Source organism: Protopterus annectens, chromosome 11.part0 (genome assembly GCF_019279795.1).
Source record: "Protopterus annectens isolate FY-2018-M chromosome 11.part0, PAN1.0, whole genome shotgun sequence".
Classification (NCBI taxonomy): domain Eukaryota; kingdom Metazoa; phylum Chordata; order Ceratodontiformes; family Protopteridae; genus Protopterus; species Protopterus annectens.
The window spans coordinates 1490142890-1490164935 of NC_056745.1; the positions used below are offsets into that span (position 1 = coordinate 1490142890).

Here is a 22046-nt window from a genome sequence, read left to right on the forward strand (position 1 = left end):
GGACATACTGTATACCTGGAAATGTGTGGCACTTGGACATACTGTATACCTGGGGAAGTGAGGCAGATGGACATACTTATACCTGGAGAAGTGTGGCACTTCGACATACTGTTTACCTGGAGAAGAGTGGCACTTGGACATACTCTATACCTGGAGAAGTGTAACACTTGGAATATTCTAGACCTGGATAAGTGTAGCACTTGGACATATTCTATAATTGTTGAATTGTGACATTTGGACATACTCTAGTATTTGTGGACACCCATGTAACTAAATGCAGCTTACATCAGAGTATGCTCAAAATTGTAAGGTCCCAGCAGTAATTAAAATGACAAAAACACACATGTAATATCAAACATTACATGGATAATTGATTGTTACAAAATATATGAATCATAACTATCAAATATGAAGGTTCATATGATGCTAAACAGTAAGTCTTAATGAGAGGAACAAATATATGAAGGGCACATTTATGGAAAAAATGTACAATATTCTCACAGCCTAATATGGGTTGTTACTGCTATTTAGAAACACTTTTTTTAGAAAGATAAAGTCATGTGATAAACTGTATTTGAGGGAAAATGTGAATAACATGAGATAGTTATGACAATTACAATAATCTTCATCTAATGGATGTTCCATTAGTGGTTTAAATCATGCATGCCATAGCAATCTGTTAATGCAACCAAAGATGAAATTTGTAAATTCAAACCTGTTTTCTAATTATTTGTTGTATTATACAACAAATCCTTCCAAGAGAAAGCAGAGCTGTTTCATCTTCATGGCATTTCAAGTCAGAGCCACTGAAAAAAAATATTGAAATAGAGGGGTGGTAATTTAAACAGAACAACATGGTAATAATTAGACAAACTGATAATTTTTACAGCTCACTAATGTGCTAATTGTCCTGCTCTCCAAGATGATATGGCAACATTGCAACATTTTGACTGAGTTGTCACCCTGAGTCATTCTGTATAACATCAAATGACTTATTTTTTACTACAAATCTGTATTTCTAGAAGTCCTTGAAATCTCTGAAGTGTGCTGAGTAATCCAAACAGTTTCTCACTATCTGTGCAGAGGAGTAAAATCTCTAAATATTCAGTTTTACTGTCAGTACGTTGTTTTCCCTCCAGTACACCCATGGCCATGCTTCTTTGTTATATTACTGACATAACTTTAAATCACCTAATTTAAATCCCTGAAGATCCTTGGTACACACATATATATATACATATATATATATATATATATATATATATATATATATATATATATATATATATATGTATATATATATATATATTTGTTTAATTAGTCCCTCTTCTACTTTGGTTTTGTTTTTCAGGTACATTACTTTGTATTTTTGGCGCTAATGAAGCTGTTCTGTTATATATCTGACCTTTCTCCCAAGACTGTCAGCTCCTTTTTACACGTTCTAGCACATTCTGCACATCAGCCATGTTACAGAATGCTAAGTCAGTTGCACAAAGGTTTGCACCTTTCTCCCAAGATTGTCAGCTCCTTTTTACATGTTCTAGCACATTCTGCATATCAGCCATGTTACAGAATGCTAAGTCAGTTGCACAGAGGTTTGCACCTTTCTCCCAAGATTGTCAGCTCCTTTTTACATGTTCTAGGACATTCTGCACATCAGCCATGTTACAGAATGCTAAGTCAGTTGCACAGAGGCTTGCACCTTTCTCCCAAGATTGTCAGCTCCTTTTTACACGTTCTAGCACATTCTGCACATCAGCCATGTTACAGAATGCTAAGTCAGTTGCACAGAGGTTTGCACCTTTCTCCCAAGATTGTCAGCTCCTTTTTACATGTTCTAGCACATTCTGCACATCAGCCATGTTACAGAATGCTAAGTCAGTTGCACAGAGGCTTGCACCTTTCTCCCAAGATTGTCAGCTCCTTTTTACACGTTCTAGCACATTCTGCACATCAGCCATGTTACAGAATGTTAAGTCAGTTACACAGAGGCTTGCATTTTATCCATTCTTGTTCTTGTATGCCACTTAAAAAGACACTAAAGAGAAAGTGTCTCAGTACAGGTAGTACCCAGATAGCAATACCTTTTGAGTTTTTGGAGTATATTCCATTTGGTATAATCCTTTCATTGCTTATCAGTCAGGCATATTATCCAGGTTGGTAGCTGTCTTTATACACAAACCAAACTTGTTAATTTAATGCATGACTTTTCCACAGAGCTGCATCAATGCCCTAATAAAGTTCACACGTACTTTTAAAATATATTGAACTTGTATGTTATTAACTGTTTTACCCCACCTTGTGTAAGTGAAAGCACCATTACTGTCACATGGTATGAGAAATATTGCATATTCCTTTTGTAGTCGACCCACATTGTTTTCTTACTTTGTATGTTTAATTTGTACAGATTGTTTTGTACTGCATTTTTAACCGGTTCGTGGTCATTAGAAGAAAGCACTTGAATATAAGGATTATGGCTCCTGTTTTTTCCTATTTGTAAAAACTACAGAACTGTACTGGTTACTAAAAACAAGACGTGAACATTGATTCGGACCTGGAAGGGGGTGAAGACATGGATGCAATAGACAGGACAAGAAACAAGTCTTTGGCCTGCTCTGGAAAGGTAAAGCCATGGGACTCACAAGAATATTAGACTAGACCCATTGAGGAAAGGGTGGATGTCAGGTGTACAGACTCAAACATCAAGCCTTCATATTGCTAAGGAAGCGAAAGATGATGAAAGGATATTCCTCTCATGTATGTGAGAAAACCGAATCAAGCAAAAAAGGATATAATCAGGCTAAATGTGCTCATGGTAAGGAGATAGCTGGAAATGTTAACCAAAATAAAAGCAATAAGAAGTCTGTCTGTCTTGGTATGGATAAATGAATTATACTTTCTTACCTGTTTTGTTAACTGGCTACAAAAATCAACTAATCTGTACACACATCATAGTAAAGACAGAGTAGTCAGAGATACTGCAGTTACTCAAGATCATTTATTCATTTTTTAAATGAACAATATGTAAAAGTATTTATCAAGGATCTTAGTAGCCACAGTGAAAGCCCCTGGAGAACCCAAATGTGTAAGCATTCTGTAAGTACTAACAATAAAGAATGGTATAGTCTTGTCATAAAGTACATTAGTTCATAGGTTCAAAGGTTCATAGGTATGTACTAGGCTAATGGCCCTGGAGCCTATACAAGCCTAGCCCAACAAATTCCCTGGCATCATGCTGTCCGAAGTTAGTTCCCAGTGGCCTTATCAAGCAAGGCCACTGTGGTGATCCCCGGGGTGACTGCCACCCAAAGTTAGTTTCCCTTGCCCCTGTCAAGCAGGGCCACTGAAGTGATCCCCGGGGTAAACTTCCTATTGCCCATCCACTCGTCAAGATTTCTATTGAAAAGGGCCAGTGAAGTGCTCTGTTCGACATGAATGGGGAGTTTGTTCCAGAGTATGGGAAGTCACTGGGTCAGGAACCTGTCCCTCCAGCATGTTCTGTTTATGGTGATAATGAGGTTTAGGTCACTGAAGCGTATGGTGTGGCGGGATTGGGATTTCTTTAGGTGGAGCATATCTAGCAGCTCTGGGTCAGACATGGCTTTGTAGGTCAAGCAGAGATCGCCTCTAATTAGGCGATATGAGACTGAGTATAGCTGGAGTTTTGTGAGTCTGTCCATATAGGGCATGTGTCTAAGGCCTAAGATCCTCTTAGTGAGGTATTTTTGTGGCCTTTCCAGTTGTTGTAGGTGCCTAGCGAGGTAGATATCAAATGGGGCATTATATTCAATAATAGTTCTAATGAGGGATGAGTAAAGAGGGACTATGACCTCTTTCTTCCTGGATGAGAAACCTTTTGTAATGAGATGTGCCACACAGAAGGACTTTCTGACCACAGTGGCAATGTGATTATCAAAGGAGAGGTTGCTGTCAACCTGTATCCCCAGGTCTCTAATCACTCCTTTGGTGTTTAGCAGACTACTGTCTATGTGGTAGTTCATGAGCACCAAATTTTTCCCAAAAGGAATGACAATGCACTTTTTGGCATTGAGCTTGACACCAGGGTTCTCGCATTAGTCATCGGTCTCAGTGAGACCTTGTTGTAAGATGTCTACATCCATAAGAGAATCTATAATTGCTCCCAATTTGCAGTCATCTGTGAACTTGGTCAACCAGAGTCCCTTTGTGTTGGCTTGGACTTCATATGTTCATAGATTCATAGGTTCATAGGTTAGTACTAGGCTAACTGCCCTTGTGGGCCATTTTAAGCCTAGCCAATTACCCTATGTGAGAATCAAACCCTGCACCTTGTGTCTCCAAGGTAAACACCTTAACCATTATGCCATCCTCCCACCCTTCAGAGAAGTAGATGCCAAACAGGAGAGTACTCAGGGCCGATCCCTGTGGAATGCCACTTGTAACTGGTCAGTAGTCAGATTTAGAGTCTGCTGCTTTTACAGTGTGGGTTCTATCAGTGAGCCAGGTGCTACCTATCTTGTGACATAAGGGTTTATGCCTAGTTTAGTGAGTTTATCTATGATTCCTGAGTGAGGGATAGTGTCAAAGGCCTTGGTCAGATCTAGGTAGGCTGTATGCACTATCTTGCCCTCATCCACAGCTCTGGTGACAGACTCAAAGAAGTCTATCAGGTTGAGCAGGCATGATCTGCCTTTCACAAACCTAAACTGCATGGGGTCCAGTGTTTGTAGATTCCCTATGTCCCCATTGATAAGGTCCATGATGATGATGCACTCCATGGCCTTACATATCAAACTCATCAGGCTAATCGGGCGGTAGTTCTCAGGATCTGTAGTCGCACCCCCTTTGTGGAGTGGGATGACCATAGCAGTGCACCATTCTGCAGGAACAAAGCCTGAGATGAGGCTGTGATTGAACATGGTACTCAGGTGTGGTGCCAATTCATTTTGTAGCTCATGTTGGACACAGCCCAGGATATTGTCAGGTCCCATGGAAGCTTTAATCTTGGCTTTGGACTGCATTTTTTACCTATTTAGCCATGATGATAGGGACCTGGCATTCCTCAGGTATTGAGATTGGCCCTTTGAGGGGGTGAAGGGTGGGTAAAGTTCACACTGAACCTGTTGGCCGATACGTTGGCAATATCAGTTGGTTCTGTATATGTATTGCCGTTGTGCTGTAACTCAGAGCAGATCTGAGTATTGTCATGTAGATTCTTGACTTAACAATAGAATGCCTTGTGGTTGTCTTTAGAATCTGCAGCAATTTTGTTTTCGTAACAGGCTTTAGATGATTTGATAAGGGATCTCAGTTTTTAACTGAGGCTAACAAGGGAGTTTTTCCAGTCTTGGGACCTCACTCTTTTCTGCAACAGTTTTTTCCTTCTGTTGTAGAGTTTGTTAATGGTAGGGGTCCACCAGATTGGCTTCCTTCTTTTGGAGGAGAACATCTTTGTTCTGTCTGGTATGGCCTGTTCCATGCACTTGTGTATGTGCTCATATAGTGCATCGGTGTATGATTCAGCAGTCATACACCTATTTTTCATTTGCGTGCACATCGTGAAGTTAGCCACTTCTGTTTTTAGAAGCCCAAAGTTGGCTTTGGAAAAGTTTTTTTACATTGCATTACATCATGCCTTGGCACTCTCAACACAAAAATATATGCTACATTAATGTGTAGAATCTTTCAGATTATGTTATTTAGCCGTACCATAGATTGAAATTAAAGCTACCCCAATGGCTGGCAGGAGCACAAAAAAAAAATTGAAACTTTGTAGGTTACAGGATATACAAGGACAGAATATTAATGCATGTGTCAGAAGGAATTTGCCCAGGACCTCTCAGTATTACTAAGAAGACTCTTTAGTGAGGGTCAAGTGTCAGCAACAAACTGTCTATGCTAGCAGCAGGCCAGGTCATCAAGTGAGGCAAACAGGCCAGAGGACTACTGGGAGATGGATGAGGAATGACCATTTGCTGGGAAGCTGTTTCAGCAGAGGACAAGGGATGTGCAAGTAACTGTAAGGGTCATACTGTCTCCAGCAGAAACAGGTGACCACTAGGGATTCAGTCTGGATGGGCAGTCAGCAGGAGCACATCTAGTGGGTAGATTTCATGCAAGAATTCTGAGACAGATCTTTGCTAGTTTTGGGGTTAGCTTAATATGTCCTCTGCAAATAATATAACTAGCATTTAGTAGTCGTATGTATTATGGATAATACGCCTTTGTTCAGTAAAATGAATTGATACATATTAAATGTGTAGTGAGAGGCAGAACCATTGTTGGATTCTCATCTCAATACTGGTGAATTCTGATGACAGGTCATTGATAAAAAACTTTATAACCAGGATTAGAATATAAATTGCATTGTGACATTCTAAGTATTATAGGAAATGTTCGTTTTTCTAAGAAATAGGATAAATACTCGATCAGTTACATCTGTATCAATGAACCAATAGCTCACTATATATTTATTATCATTTCCAGCATAAAGATATTGTTTTGAGTTAGTCTAGACAGTGTGATCACAGAATGAATGGCAAAAAACAATAAGACAATTCGGTTTTCAAAAATCTTGCAGGCAAGGTTGGGACTAAAAGTTTTATGTCGATATTTATTAAAGATATTGAGTGACAGTATCTGTTAGGGTTTGGTGTGAATTATATTTAGGGATGAAAGCAGTGTTCAATTGGTTTAAATGTGGGGGTAAAACCATTCTCAATAACAAAATGATGCAATTATAAGATTGTGTAAACTAATGTGTTAGGCTACAGAAGAATTTTCAGTGGATATGACCACTAAATTCATCTGACCTGGAGGACTAAAAAGAGGTTTCTTTGGAGAGTGCAGTCATTATTACATCAAGTGGTTCTCCTAGGCAGTCAACCTGATTAGGTGAAACACTGGGACCAGGCCTGCTTTATAAAATCAAACCCAGTTTAAAGAGATCTTCTTCTCCTTCAAGTCTGTTACAGATGTTATACTAAACTGATTAAAATATGTTAATAATTATTTTAACTGACTCCATACCACAGGGGGATGAAGCCCTGACTGTGGGATACCAGAAGAACCAATCATGGTAGATAAGAGGAAGAAGCCAATGTGGATTCAGCAATACTTAGGGAGGAAGGCAGTAAAGCCTACTGTTATGCTGACAGTCAGCAAATGTTGTGTGCATCGCAGGTGCAAAAACAACGAAATGGCCATGACATCAACATGCATGTCAAGCAACAAACACTTTAGAAGGAATCCTGCATACATGATAGTGAGCATGTCTGAGATGCTGGTATTGTGGGGTAAATCCATTAGCTGCCACAGGGCATTAAAAGGTCAGAGTTAATTTACAAATTCTTAATGACTGCCTGAATGATGGCCTCCTGTGACTGTCTTTCACCCTACACGGAGCAAATGAGCCAATCTGGTCATGGAAGGGATAATGGTTCTCAGGCAGGTGGGAGAAAAAGGACATTAAAATATTAATGATGACTTGCTTTCAATAATTAATGCATCTTCATATATGATAAAATAATTAAAATGTGTACTTCAGAAATTTTCAAGATTAAGACTAGCATTCTAGAAAGGATCTGTTGAGACTAGCGTTTTAGAAAGCATCTGTTCATGTTCAGAATTAACAGCGACCATCCTAGACTCCTGTGTAGTCACTTTATTACCACGTAAGGAATGGCCTTCTTGTAACCCTTTTCTATCTTTTGTATCCAATGTTAAAATCATGTTTTATTCAAAATTCTAAATTTTGAATGTACTATTTTAAGGGAAATAAATTCTGTTTACACTTCTTTAACCCTGTTATAACTTTTATATCCAGTTTTTGCTCAAGATTCTTAGTTTTAGATTCCTAATTTTGGATGTGGTATTTTGAGGCTCTTGATAATGCAACACATTTACTAACCTTTAAGCTTCTGTAATAGATGTTGCACATCTAATATTTATCATCATTAAGAAAGTTTGACACTGCATGAGCTCTCTTTGTGATTGGCTATTCTCCGAGAATAATAAACTAACTCTCATCCTTGATAAGATGACTTGTATGCTTTTTATGACACGTCTGCAGATGGTGAAGACTGGTGACCTATGTGTTAGTTCATCATCTACTTCTGTTAATCCAGTTTCCAGCTTCAGGTATCCGGTATCTGTCTTTTAAAATTCATACTGATGACTGGGGATGCACAAACCAGTGCATTTCTTTGTGCCAGTCCCAAGCCCGGATAAATGGGGAGGGTGCGTCAGGAAGGGCATCCAGCGTAAAACTTCACCAAATCATTTCATGCAGTCACCAGTAAATATTTCCATACCGGATCGGTCGAGGCCCTGGTTAACAACGACCACCACCAGTACTGTTAGCCAACAGGGTGCTGGCGTAAATTGGGCTACTGTTGGCCGAAGGAGGAGAAGAGGCAGAAAGCATGGCCGAAGGCAGGAAGACAGGAGAAAGGCTAGGAGTGTGGTAGTGAGGGTCGGAACTTTGAATGTTGGCAGTATGACTGGTATAGGGAGAGAGCTAGCTGATATGATGGACAGAAGGAAGGTTGGTATATTGTGTGTGCAAGAGACCAGATGGATGGGGAGTAAGGCTAGGTGTACCCGAGGGGGGTTCAAATTGTTTTATCATGGTGTGGGATGGGAGGAGAAATGGCGTAGGAGTTATTCTGAAGGAACAGTATGCTCAGAGTGTTTTGGAGGTGAAAAGATTGTCAGATAGAGTGATGCTTATGAAGCTAGAAATTGATGATGTAATGATGAATGTTGTTAGCGCATATGCTCCACAAGTTGGGTGTGCAGTGGATGAGAAAGAAAAATTTTGGAGTGAATTAGATGAATTGGTTATGACTGTACCCAAGCTAGGAAAGATGTGCAGCAGGTAAAAGTGATAAAGGATAATGAGGGAAACATACTCACAAGTGAGGAGAGTGTGTTGAGGAGATGGAAAGAGTACTTTGAGGGGTTGATGAATGAAGAGAATGAGAGGGAGAGAAGGTTGGATGATGTGGGGATAGTGAATCATGAAGTACAATGGATTAGCAAGGAGGAAGTAAGGATAGCTATGAAGAGGATGAAGAATGGAAAGGCGGTTGGCCCAGATGACATACCTGTGGAAGCATGGAGGTGTTTAGGTGAAATGGCAGTGGAGTTTCTAACCAGATTGTTTAATGAAATCTTGGAAAGTGAGAGGATGCCTGAGGAATGGAGAAAAGGTGTTTTGGTACTGATTTTTAAGAATAAGGGTGATGTGCAGAGCTGTAGTAACTACAGAGGGATTAAATTGATCAGTCACAGCATGAAGTTATGGGAAAGAGTAGTAGAAGCAAGGTTAAGAAGGGAGGTGATGATTAGTGATCAGCAGTATGGTTTCATGCCAGGAAAGAGCACTACAGATGCGATGTTTGCTCTGAGAGTGTTGATGGAGAAGTACAGAGAATGTCAGAAGGAGTTGCATTGTGTTTTTGTAGACTTAGAGAAAGCATATGACAGGGTGCCTAGAGAGGAGTTGTGGTATTGTATGAGGAAGTCAGGAGTGTCAGAGAAGTATGTAAGAGTGGTACAGGATATGTACGAGGGTAGTGTTACAGTGGTGAGGTCTGCAGTGGAAGTGATGGATGCGTTTAAGGTGGAGGTGGGGTTACATCAAGGATCAGCTCTGAGCCCTTTCTTATTTGCAATGGTGATGGACAGGTTGACAGATGAGATCAGACAGGAGTCCCCGTGGACTATGATGTTTGCAGATGACATTGTGATCTGTAGTGAGAGTAGGGAACAGGTGGAGGAAATCCTGGAGAAATGGAAATATGCTCTAGAGAGAAGAGGAATGATGGTCAGTAGGACTAAGACAGAATATATGTGTGTGAATGAGAGGGAGGATAGAGGAATGGTGAGGATGCAAGGAGTAGAGGTGGCAAAGGTGGACGAGTTTAAATACTTGTGGTTAATAGTTCAGAGTAATGGTGAGTGTGGAAGAGAGGTGAAGAAGAGAGTACAGGCAGGATGGAGTAGGTGGAGAAGAGTGTCAGGAGTGATTTGTGACAGACGAGTACCTGTAAGAGTGAAAGGGAAGGTCTACAAGAGGGTAGTGAGACCAGCTATTTTATATGGGTTGGAGATGGTAGCATTGATGAAAAGGCAGGAGTCAGAGCTGGATGTGGCAGAGTTAAAGATGTTAAGATTTGTACTGGGTGTGACGAGGTTGGATAGGATTAGGAATAAGTATATTAGAGGGTCAGCCCAGGTTGGAAGGTTTGGAAACAAAGCCAGAGAGGCAAGATTACATTGGTTTGGACATGTGTTGAGGAGGGATACTGAGTATATTGGGAAAAAGATGCTAAGGATGAAGCTACCAGGTAACAGGAAAAGAGGAAGGCCTAAGATAAGGTTTATGGATGTGGTAAGAGAGGACATGCAGGTGGTTGGTGTGACAGAGCAAGATGCAGAGGACAGAAAGAAACGGAAACAGGTGATCCGCTGTGGCGACCCCTAATGGGAACAGCCGAAAGAAGATGATGACTGATGACTGGACACAAATGTTTATGGATTGTGAAAACTTAAGTGTATATTGTGAAGAGATAAGTATTTTTTTAAAGGGGTATGGTCTTATAATTGTTCGTTAACTAGATCAGTAATGCTAAAGAATGTTCCACTTCTTGTATCTTTATTTATTTTTTATTTTATTTTACATTTGTTGACCGGGATGGTCCGACTGGATGCATGTCCATTTTCAGCGGAGGCCCGGGGAGAAAAGCTCCACAGTGAAAAGAGTACACATTCATTTATATACAGGTAAATACACAATCACATGAATAATACTTCGGTCTGGTTTAAATACATTTGCCAACAGCATAATTTGATCACAATTTCAAAATACAGTGTTATTACTATATCTTGCTACACTATCCTGGCCCTTGTAGAGTATAGTCAGACAATGAGGAACTTAACTACTATAGTACAAGCAGAGATAGAATTTGGTGAACAGTTTATTTACAATTATTAAGACCAAGACAAACAAGAATCACACCTAGTAGTACAGGTGGAGTAGGTAAATGTTAGGTGTTTTAGAGGACTAGTCTGGATTAATGAATAGCTGGATTAATACATGGGCATAGCCAATGTGTCTTAAAAAATTGTTTAAGATTATTTTTAAATTGACAAAGGGAGGAAGTAAGTCTAAGGTTATTAGGGAGGGAATTCCAAACCTTTCCTATAGAATTGGCAAAAAGAGCTTCGCCACCCAAATTATTAGATTTGGTGGTTTGGACCAGGAATCTATTTGAGGAGCGAAGACAGCTAAGATTGGAGTAGGGAATCAGAAGATTATTCAGGGAAGGGTTTTTTTCAGGTTGTTTGATTATTTTGAACGCTTCAATGAGTTGGTTTAGTTTGAGAAGATTAGGAAGTTCTAGCCAGTCAAGTTTCTTTAGGTTAAGGCAGTGATGAGTTCTATAAGGTGCTCCTATTACGAATCTGGCAATGTGATTATAGGCTGCAGAGAGTTTATTAATCTCACTTTTGTTGAGGAAGGTAAGCACAGGAGAAGCATACAATAATGTGGAGAGTAGATGCGTACGTGCGATAGTTAGTTTGGCATTAGGGGTTAGAAAGTTTTTAATTCTATACAGGGATCCGAGTTTCTTATTTACTGTCTTTATGGTTTGACTAATATGCATATCAAATCTAAGCCTATTATCAATAGTGACTCCTAATAGTTTAGTGTTGGTATCAGGATCAATAATGGTTCCATTAATAGATTGAACGAAGAAGGTACTATAATTAGATTGTGGAGAGAGTTGCACTGGTGGATTAACTGAGGTGGGAAAAAATACTAGTAACTTAGTTTTTTTTGGATTTAGGATGAGTTTCCGTTCTGAGAGCCATTTTTCTACTGTAGCAAAGCAGTGTTGGGTTACTACTTGTAGATCGGGGAGAGAGACATCAGAGCAGATCAGAGTATCTGTAAAAGCCAAACATCAAAAAATATTTTGGAGTCTTTTGGCAGTTGTTAGAAAAGTTATGACAAAAAATTGGAAATTGAACTCACTTCCTACATTAAAAGAATTTTTAAATTTAACAGCAGTACTATGTAAAACTGAAAAAGAAATGTTGAGAATAAGATCTATAAATCATATTAAGACATTTAGTGGTTGAGATAGTCTTGAAATGTTGCTATTGAAACACCAAGACTCTTAAAGTATTAATTGCATACGATTACCTTAATGATTCGCTGTATTCCTAACATTATATAACAGTATGAGATGCTGAATATCTTCCGTTCTGTGTATATATTGTAAACATGTTAAATTAATAAAAAAATCCTCAAAATAAATACAGTTCATACTGAATGGATGTCTTGCAAGTTACCATGGCAGTTAAGGGTTTGCTAAAATATACAGTAAGTATTCAAAAATCTGTGTGATGACATGTCACTGGGATAAATGAATTAATAATCTCCTAGACAGCAACATCCTGTCACCTACTCAGCATAGTTTCTGACCTGCCCATAGTACCACTACAGCCCTCCTCTGCTTCACAGACACAGTAAACCGTCTCCAAAATGAAGGCCTACAAGTGTCAACTCTCTTTTTGGATATGTCCAAAGCATTTGTCACAGTCTCACACCAAATCCTGCTAAACAAACTAAACCAATATCATCTATCAAATTCCACTCTTACCTGGTTCCAAAGCTACTTAACTGACAGGTACCAAACTGTGAAATGGGAAAATTCTCTCTCTCCTCAGCTGCCCATAACTATAGGAGTCCCACAGGGTTCTGTCTTAGGACCACTACTATTCACAGTCTTCACAAATGACCTCCATGCCTCCACACAGCATGCATCTATAATTCAGTATGCAGATGACACTACTTTAATCTGTGCTGCACAAAACATTCCCATCCTCCAGCAAACAACTCAACTAGCATTATCTGACGTTGAAAACTACCTTACCAAAGCCCAACTTATCCTCAATCCAAAGAAAACAGCTTATGATTATAACCAGTTCTAACAAAAACACTAACAGTCAATTCATTATTTACTCTACAAATGCTACTCCAATCACTCCAGTAGCACAGGCTAAGCTATTGGGAATAACCATAGACTCCCACCTAAAATTTGATAGTCATCTCAACTTAACTATTAAAAAAGTACATGCCAAACTGGGGTCACTTTACCGTATCAAACCATTTCTTACCAACAACACAAGATCAGCCATTGCTCTCTTCCAACTTCTATCCACCATACTCTATGCATCTCCCATTCTGACTAATCTCAACAAAACTGAACTAAGCAAAATGGATGCCTACTATAACAGAATTGCCCACTTTGCTGCAAATTGCTCATATGGAACTCATCACTGTACTGCTTTGAGACAGCTCCACTGGCTTGAACTGCCCAACCTCCTAACCTACAATCAGCTCTGCCTCTGTCATTCTATCTATTACCTCCCCAATAAGTGTCCTGCCCTCAAAAACCTAGTACATCATCACTCAGCCAAAAGGCCTCTTAGATCATCAAGCAAACTACTACTAGAAGTCACCAACAGCTACAATAGCTTTGGAGATTCACTATATAGTAGTTCAGTGGCTAAAAAAAATGGAACTCTGTCCCCACTAGCATTCAAAACACATCATCCAAAGCCTCCTTTAAAGACCTCATCAGGCAACATCTCAAGCAAAGTTGGCAGTACCATGATTGCTCCCCAGGCTAGTGAAAGCGGATAACATATACATACTAAATCTAGAGCACTTGATAATAGTTTTCAATCTTACTCACAAACACTGGCTAATCTACAATGTATGTACTGTACCTGTGTACTATGTATGTATTCTGCCTATGTTCCAAATTTCAGCTGTACACCACAAATCTATTAATTACCTTTATTTTTAATATTAATATTTTTTTGTTTGTTCTCTCCACTGTAACTATTTATGTGCCGCATACCACTGTAAAAACATGTCTCCTGTAATTTGTGTGTATACTGATCATGTCTAAATAACTGTGTCTGTAATCTTTCTTTGTGGAGCTTTTCTCCCCAGGCCTCTGCTGAAAAAGGGCCTTTTCGGCTCAGTCAGACACCCCCGGTTAACAAATGTAAAATGAATAAATAAATAACAAAACTTGAATAAGAACTGCTAATATTGATGCGAGTGTTACACATCACACATAGCACTCATCTATTACAAATAACCCCTCAACAAAATTTGTCATTTTTCTTCACTCGCTGATACCCACGAACATCTCGTAAGGGGGGCTCCTGATTACAACAAGGGCTGAAGTTAAAATAAACTTTCACTTAAACTTCTTCCCCTAGAGCATTGCCTGCAACTGGATTACAAGGTGCTAAACACTGGTAAAGAAGTCATTATTTTATGTCAATATGTAGCATATATCTCCCTATTTAAATATATATATATATATATATATATATATATATATATATATATATATATATATATATATATATATATATATATATATATATATATATATATGTATATATATATATATATATATATATATATGTGTGTGTGTGTATACATATATATATATATATATATATATATATATATATATATATATATATATATATATATATATATATATATATATGGGTACGTATCACTTCACCCAAAACTCATTTCACCTAAACTCATTTCACCGAAACCAAATCACCTAAAGTTAATTTCACCTAAAACTCATTTCACCTAAAACTCATTTCACTGACAAGTAGTACTCTAACGCAACTGGTAAATATTCTTTTCCCCACTGTAGTGCGATCCTGGTGTTAGTATATATATATTAAGGGGGGGCGTAGCCCCCCCACTTATTTTGGTTTTATGTTGTCTGGTTTTGTTTTACATTATTCGGTAAAGAATATTCTCTGTTGGGCCTCAAACAATATTAAACAGGAAACTTTCATTCTAGGTGATGTAAATATTGATTGGAATAATATTAATAACAATACTCCCCTTCAGTCTATCAATCTTTATAATTTTACTCAACTAATAAACAACATTACCAGACCTAACAAAACCAACCCTCCAGGGTCCATCTTGGACTGGATCCTAGTCAGCCACCCTAATAATATCTCCAACTCAGGTACCTTACCTGACTCATTAAGTGATCATCTCCCAGCCTTTATTAACCGTAAAACCCAACAGCTCCCACACCAACAACAATATGTCTACTCTCGCAACCTAACTAATTTTAATCCTTCTGTATTTTCAGAAACCCTTCAACTAACAAACTGGGATTCTCTAAACACTCTTCCCCTAGATGAAGCCCTTGAACTCTTTAATACTACCTTCCTTAAAATCCTAGATTCCCAAGCCCCTCCCGTAAAAGGATAAAGTTCAACTCTGCCCCTTGGCTAACTAAAGACACTAAAACTCTAATGCGACAAAGGGACAAAACATGGAAACTATACAACAAAAATAAAAACCCAGCCTCTTTACTGCAATTTAAGCAACTCCGTAATCTTGCTAAAAAACTTATTATAAAGGATAAGAAATCTTACTACGGCAAACTTCAGTCCTCCCTCACAAATAATCCCAAAAAATTCTGGAATTCCATCAATTCTCTCTTACATCCAGGTACAAAATCCAATCCCTGTCCAGACAATAATAAGACTGACACTGAAATAGCTACTCTCTTTAACTCGTTTTTACTGGCTCAATAGCTGAACTGACTAAATCCTTCTCCTCTTCCACCCCTACCCTAACCCAAAGCATCCTTCTACACCCATCCCTCACTCCAACTCTTATAACCCACCTCCCACTTTCATTCTACATCCCGTGTCTACCACCAGTATCAAACATCTTCTTCAGAACTCAAACCATGCTCCAATGCCCTGACAACATTCCATCACTCTTTCTCAAGCTTGCAGCTAATGGCATTGCCATACCTATCAGCATTCTCATCAATAGATCCATCCAAGAATCTTATGTTCCCAAACTTTGGAGAGCTGCCCACATTCTGCCCCTCCATAAAGGAGGCAAAAATAATACCATCTCTAACTTCCCCAATAGCAATTCTTTCCCCAATCTCGAAAATTCTTGAAAATGCATATACCAGCAACTCATGCCGTACCTTCTCGATAACCATCTCCTCTCTCCCTCACAACATGGGTTTCGCCTGGCCACAGTACCATAACCGCTCTTCATTCCTTCCTAGAAATTGTCAACCAAGCCCGTGACTCTGGAAAAATTGTCTCCTCTGTTCTTCTCGACCTTTCTAAGGCCTTCGACACTATATCCCACACTCTCCTTCTCAACCACCTCTCTAACCTCAATCTCTCCCACAACTCTCTTTCTTGGTTCAGAAGTTATCTCTCTGATAGATCCCAAGCTGTGAAATGGAAAACTGGTACCTCAAAATTCCTACCTACCCCTACCGGAGTCCCTCAGGGTTCTATTCTCGGCCTTTGCTCTTTAACATCTTTATCAATGATCTCCACTCTTCTATTCCTCTTGCTCAAATAGTACAATACGCAGATGACTCCACTGTTATCTGCTCTGCGCCTAACCTTCCGAGCTCCAAGCCAAAACCCAATTGGCCTTCACAACCATAGAAAATTGGATGCTTCAAAATCATCTTTCCCTCAATGCCAATAAATCCCACATCATTCTCTTCTCAGCTTCAAAAGCTCTGACTCCTGATAAGTCATCCTTCATAATTTCCAGCCTCTCCCAGTCCTCTATAGAAGTTGTTAGTAGTGCTAAATTACTCGGAGTAACCATTGATGAACACTTGAAATTTAATATTCATATTCAACTTAACATAAAGAAAACTCATCAGAAGCTCGGTATGCTTTATAGAAATGCAAACTTTCTTACTCCATCTTCAAGACAAACTCTCGCCACTACCTTCCTTCTCCCTTCTCTGCTGTATGGTGCTCCTCTTCTATCCAATCTCTCCTCTTCTATCTCCACAAAACTTGAAAGTTGCTACTACAAAATTGCCAAATTAAGCTACTAACTCCGCTCATTCTACACACCACTGCATCTGCCTCCGTAGTCTTCAATGGCTAGAACTCCCTAATCAACTCAATTTTCTCCAACTTACTACTGCACACAAATTAATCTTTAAACCCACTGCTTGCCCAGCATTATCTAATACCTTAACCATATACACTCCTCCAAGGCCCCTAAGATCTAGCCACCAAAATCTTATTTCAGTTTACAAACCCAAAGCGACCCCTGGCCAACTCCTACTTTCCCATACTACAGCAAAAATGGAACTCGCTTCCTTCCTTCTAAGAGCCACTACAAGCTATGAACACTTTAAATCTCTTCTTCATTCTCACCTTTTCCAAAATTGGAAATGTAATTGTATACTTCCTACCTAGATCTCTATTTATCCTAGTTCCATTCCACCCCCCTGGTTCCCCTTCTTCTGACTCTCTCCCTAGCTCCCCTCTCTTCTACATTATCTCCTCCTTCCTCCCTGAATAAACCCTTTATTTTTCTTCAAGTGCTATGCTTACTCTCTCCTTAAATCTTTTGACTTTTTTCTTTTTTTTTTCTCAAGGTGGTCTCCTGGACTCATCCATAATTTGAACATTTAGTATTCTGTTCTTTTTCTATCCTGTTCTTACTCCTCTCCTTTAATTTCTTTGCTTCTTATTCGTTTCTCCCATGCATCCCTGCTCTTGCATTCAAACTCTTTCTATAATTTCCTTTCCTTTCCCACTTTACTAACATTCACAGTTTCACTAATATATCTTTTTCTTATGTTTTGTGCCCAATGCTCCTCTTTCTTGTTTGGAATTTGTTAAAGTATTATGCTATTAGAACAGAGTGTGTTTTTGTATGTATTAGTTTAGATCTTTTCTGCTGTGTTTTTGTGTGTAATGTATTATCGTGGAGCTTTTCTCCCCGGGCCTCCACTGAAAACGGGCTTTCGGGCCCAGTGGACTTCCCCGGTTATCAAACTGGAAATAAATAAATAAATAAATAAATAAATAAATAAAGGACAACTAGGTGGGGGGCTATGCCCCCCACACCCCCATATATACTAACACCAGGATCGCACTACAGTGGGGAAAAGGATATTTACCAGTTGTGTTAGAGTACTACTTGTCAGTGAAATGAGTTTTAGGTGAAATGAACTTTAGGTGATTTCGTCTTGGTGAAATGAGTTTTAGATGAAGTGATATGTACTCATATATATATATATATATATATATATATATATATATATATATATAGATATATATATATATATGTGTGTGTGTCTATATTATTGGCGAAGGGCGCTGCATCAAATTTGAAGTGCTCTGACACCCTGTAGATCAAATTCATGATGTCAAAATCACCAAAACTGTCATGTTCTCTGAATGTTCTAGGGATTACCTCAGAGTGGACTAAAGCAACATAAAATGTTTTTGCATGGGGCAAGCTCCACTGCACCCCTTATGTTGGGCATCTGCACTCCCATACAACCCCCCCTGCTAATTATATATACTAACTTTGAGATTGCAAATTCCATGGAAAGGAAATATTTCCCAACATGGTGATTGTTGATCTCGCACACCTATCAACAACCTGTCTGCATTGAACAAATGGTGCCAGTCTACAGGGTGACAGAGCACTTGCTTTTCAATCCAGTACTTGGCAACTACATATGTATATATATATATATATATATATATATATATATATGTATATATAAAACTGCGGTAGTGGTGCTGCGGTAGCGTTATCGCCTCACAGTAAGACGTTGTCCTGTTCGATTCTCAGCTAGAGCGTCTTCTGTGTTGAGACATGCGTGAATGGGCGTACCTTCACTGAAGGTTGTGCGTCAGTGCCAGCAACTCGGCACATAAAAATCTACTGCCAATCATTAGCGGACCGGAGTTCCGCTGTGGCGACCCCTAACCGGGAAAAGCAGAAAGACACAACAACATATATATATATATATATATATATATATATATATATATATATATATCTATATTTTTATATATATATATATACATATATATATATATATATATACATATATATATATATGTGTGTGTGTGTGTGTGTATTTATATATATTGCAATTACAGGTCAAGCCGATAAATGATAATTCTGCAATAGTAGATACCCTTGAGTATGTAACTAAATGTAAACATGAAAGAATATGACTCAAGATGACATGAAATTTGTGACAACATGACTAAGGACTGTTTTTCTAATGAATGGACAAGAATTAAATATTTTCCCCTTGCAGACATGCAACAATTGTGACTGAGAAACAGCTGGCACATCATAATTCATGTCTCTGGTGACAAAGAGATCACATGACAAGAACCTCTGGAATTTCGTTTGTGACAATGTGTAGATCTCACCAGACATCTCAACAAGTGTCATTTTTTAAATATTTGTATATTAGATTATAGAGTAAGCCAGGTATATGATTGTATTATAATGCATCACATTCTTGCTTTTAGCTGAGATTGTGTCATATTGTCTCTTGTGTAACAACTATAAACTAAAATAATTGTATGAAAAATGTCTTATGACACCAAAACTTGGATATCATCTGAAAACATTCAACCTTATTCCATTCATTTTCTTCACAAGGCAGTTATTGCATCCTACAGTATCCCTTAAGAGTGGCTGATTAAGAACCCCAGACAAAGGAGGAGAACAGCTTCTCTGAATAGTAAATAACAGCTCCTTGAAATGGGGGGGGGGTCATCTCATGTGGCCCCAGAGAAGAGGAGGACAACAACCTCTTTGAACAGTAAATAACAGCTCCTTGAAATGGGGGGTCATCTCATGTGGCCCCAGAGAAGAGGAGGAGAACAACCTCTCTGAACAGTAAATAACAGCTCCTTGAAATGGGGGGGTCATCTCATGTGGCCCCAGACAAAGAAGGAGAACAGCCTCTCTGAACAGTAAATAACAGCTCCTTTTAATGGGGGGGGTCATCTCATGTGGCCCCAGAGAAGAGGAGGACAACATCCTCTCTGAACAGTAAAGAAACAACAGCTCCTTGAAATGGGGGGGTCATCTCATGTGGCCCCAGAGAAGAGGAGGGGAACAGCCTCTCTGAATAGTAAAGAAACAACAGCTCCTTGAAATGGGGGGGGGTCATCTCATGTGGCCCCAGAGAAGAGGAGGACAACATCCTCTCTGAACAGTAAAGAAACAACAGCTCCTTGAAATGGAGGGGGGTCATTTCATGTGGCCCCAGAGAAGAGGAGGACAACATCCTCTCTGAACAGTAAAGAAACAACAGCTCCTTGAAATGGAGGGGGGTCATCTCATGTGGCCCCAGAGAAGAGGAGGACAACAGCCTATCTGAACAGTAAAGAAACAACAGTTCCTTGAAATGCGGGGGGGGGGGTCATTTCATGTGGCCCCAGAGAAGAGGAGGAGAACAGCCTCTCTGAACAGTAAAGAAACAACAGCTCCTTGAAATGGGGGGTCATCTCATGTGGCCCCAGAGAAGAGGAGGAAAACAGCCTCTCTGAACAGTAAAGAAACAACAGCTCCTTGAAATGGGGGGGGGTCATCTCATGTGGCCCCAGAGAAGAGGAGGACAACAGCCTGTCTAAACAGTAAAGAAAAAACAACTCCTTGAAATGGGGGGGGGGTCATCTCATGTGGGTCTAAATAAACTGGCAGCAAGGCATTAATAATAGTTCAAGAATGACCCTGAAGCCAATACAGCTATTCCAAACCAGAGTGACAGGGAAGTAATTGGATGTACTTGTAAGCAAGTAAGTGCAGAACTGAGGTAATATGATGGTAGGTGGGAGTACCTGTTGACTACCAAGCTGCAGAATTCAGCACAAGGTGCAACTGCTCGAGCTCAATCTGAGACAGTACCAGGTACATAGTGTTACAGTGGTCAAGGTGGGAAGAAACCATAGCATGCACCACTATTATCACATCTTCAGAGAGGGGAAGGGAGTTCATCTGCCACCAAGCCCCACACCAGGCTTTGTAACCTTATTCATGAATGAATCATTATAAATGAGAAATTTAAAACTGGACAATTTGAGTGGCATGACTGGCTATAACAATGACCGAATTACCTTAGCTGTGTTGGGCTACTGATGATTGATGGTTAGCTTGTTATTCTTGAGCCAAAGTTTGGATGCATTCCAGATAATTTTGTAAGGAATCCATATTAGGTAATTTATTGTGAGGGAAGAAAAGATACATCGACAACGGTCACGACCCATGCTGGAACTCTGTGGAATCCCAAATGTGATGGGAAAAGGTGAATAATTATTAACATCAGATGCTATATGCTGAAAATCCCCTGAAAGGCAGGAGCCAAACCACTTCAGGACAGGGTTTATAACTCTGCATTAAGCCTACAAATAGTCCAGGAGAATGTTGTGATCTACCATGTCAGATACAGATGTGATCCAGTAGAAGTAAAACAAAATACTATAGTTATTTCGTTGCCATAAGGAGATAATTCAAGACCATTTTGGTACCATAACTACTGCACAACCAGACTGGAAAGTATCATGACCACAATACTCTTGTGAAATGGAATTAGGTGTTGAATAATCAACCTTCTTAATAACCTTACTATAACAAGAAGATTCAAGATGGGGTGTTAGCCAACTAACTCATCAAGGTCCTAACCATTTTAATATTAGTGCATTCAATCAAAGCAGATAAAACAACACAGGACTTAATGAAATAGATCAGATTTGATAAAAAACGGGATACAGCATGTTATGGTAAGCAACAGTCAGTCTTGCAGGGCATAAGTCCATCTGTAGGTAGCAAGTCACTTGTTTGAAACCCAAATGGCCAGTTCAATGTAATTAATTGAAACTTAGACCATATCCAAGACAAAATCCCCCCACAAATACTAGAGACTCCCTTTGAATTTATTATGCACTGTAAAACTGTCCTTCGAGTTTACAATAGATGGTAAAACTGGCCTCAATGATGCAGCCTCAGCTTTAAAGAACCGAGTCTTCATTTTCACACTCCTGCTCTCCTGATAGACAGAATGGATGGATTACTCATCTTGTCAAGGACTTTAAAGAGCACAGGTAAATTGGTGACCTTCTAAATTACCCAAAGGTGTACATGCCATGTATAA

General features: G+C 39.2%; 1 protein-coding gene across 1 annotated transcript in view; it reads right to left on the reverse strand.

The window, feature by feature from the left end:
* Positions 1-22046, reverse strand: part of LOC122815930 (polyamine deacetylase HDAC10-like) — a 752749-nt gene that overhangs the window by 132011 nt on the left and 598692 nt on the right. The window contains exon 15 of the mRNA XM_044088797.1: positions 716-806. Within this exon, the coding sequence (XP_043944732.1) occupies positions 716-806 (91 nt within the window). The remainder of the gene's footprint in view (positions 1-715; positions 807-22046) is intronic.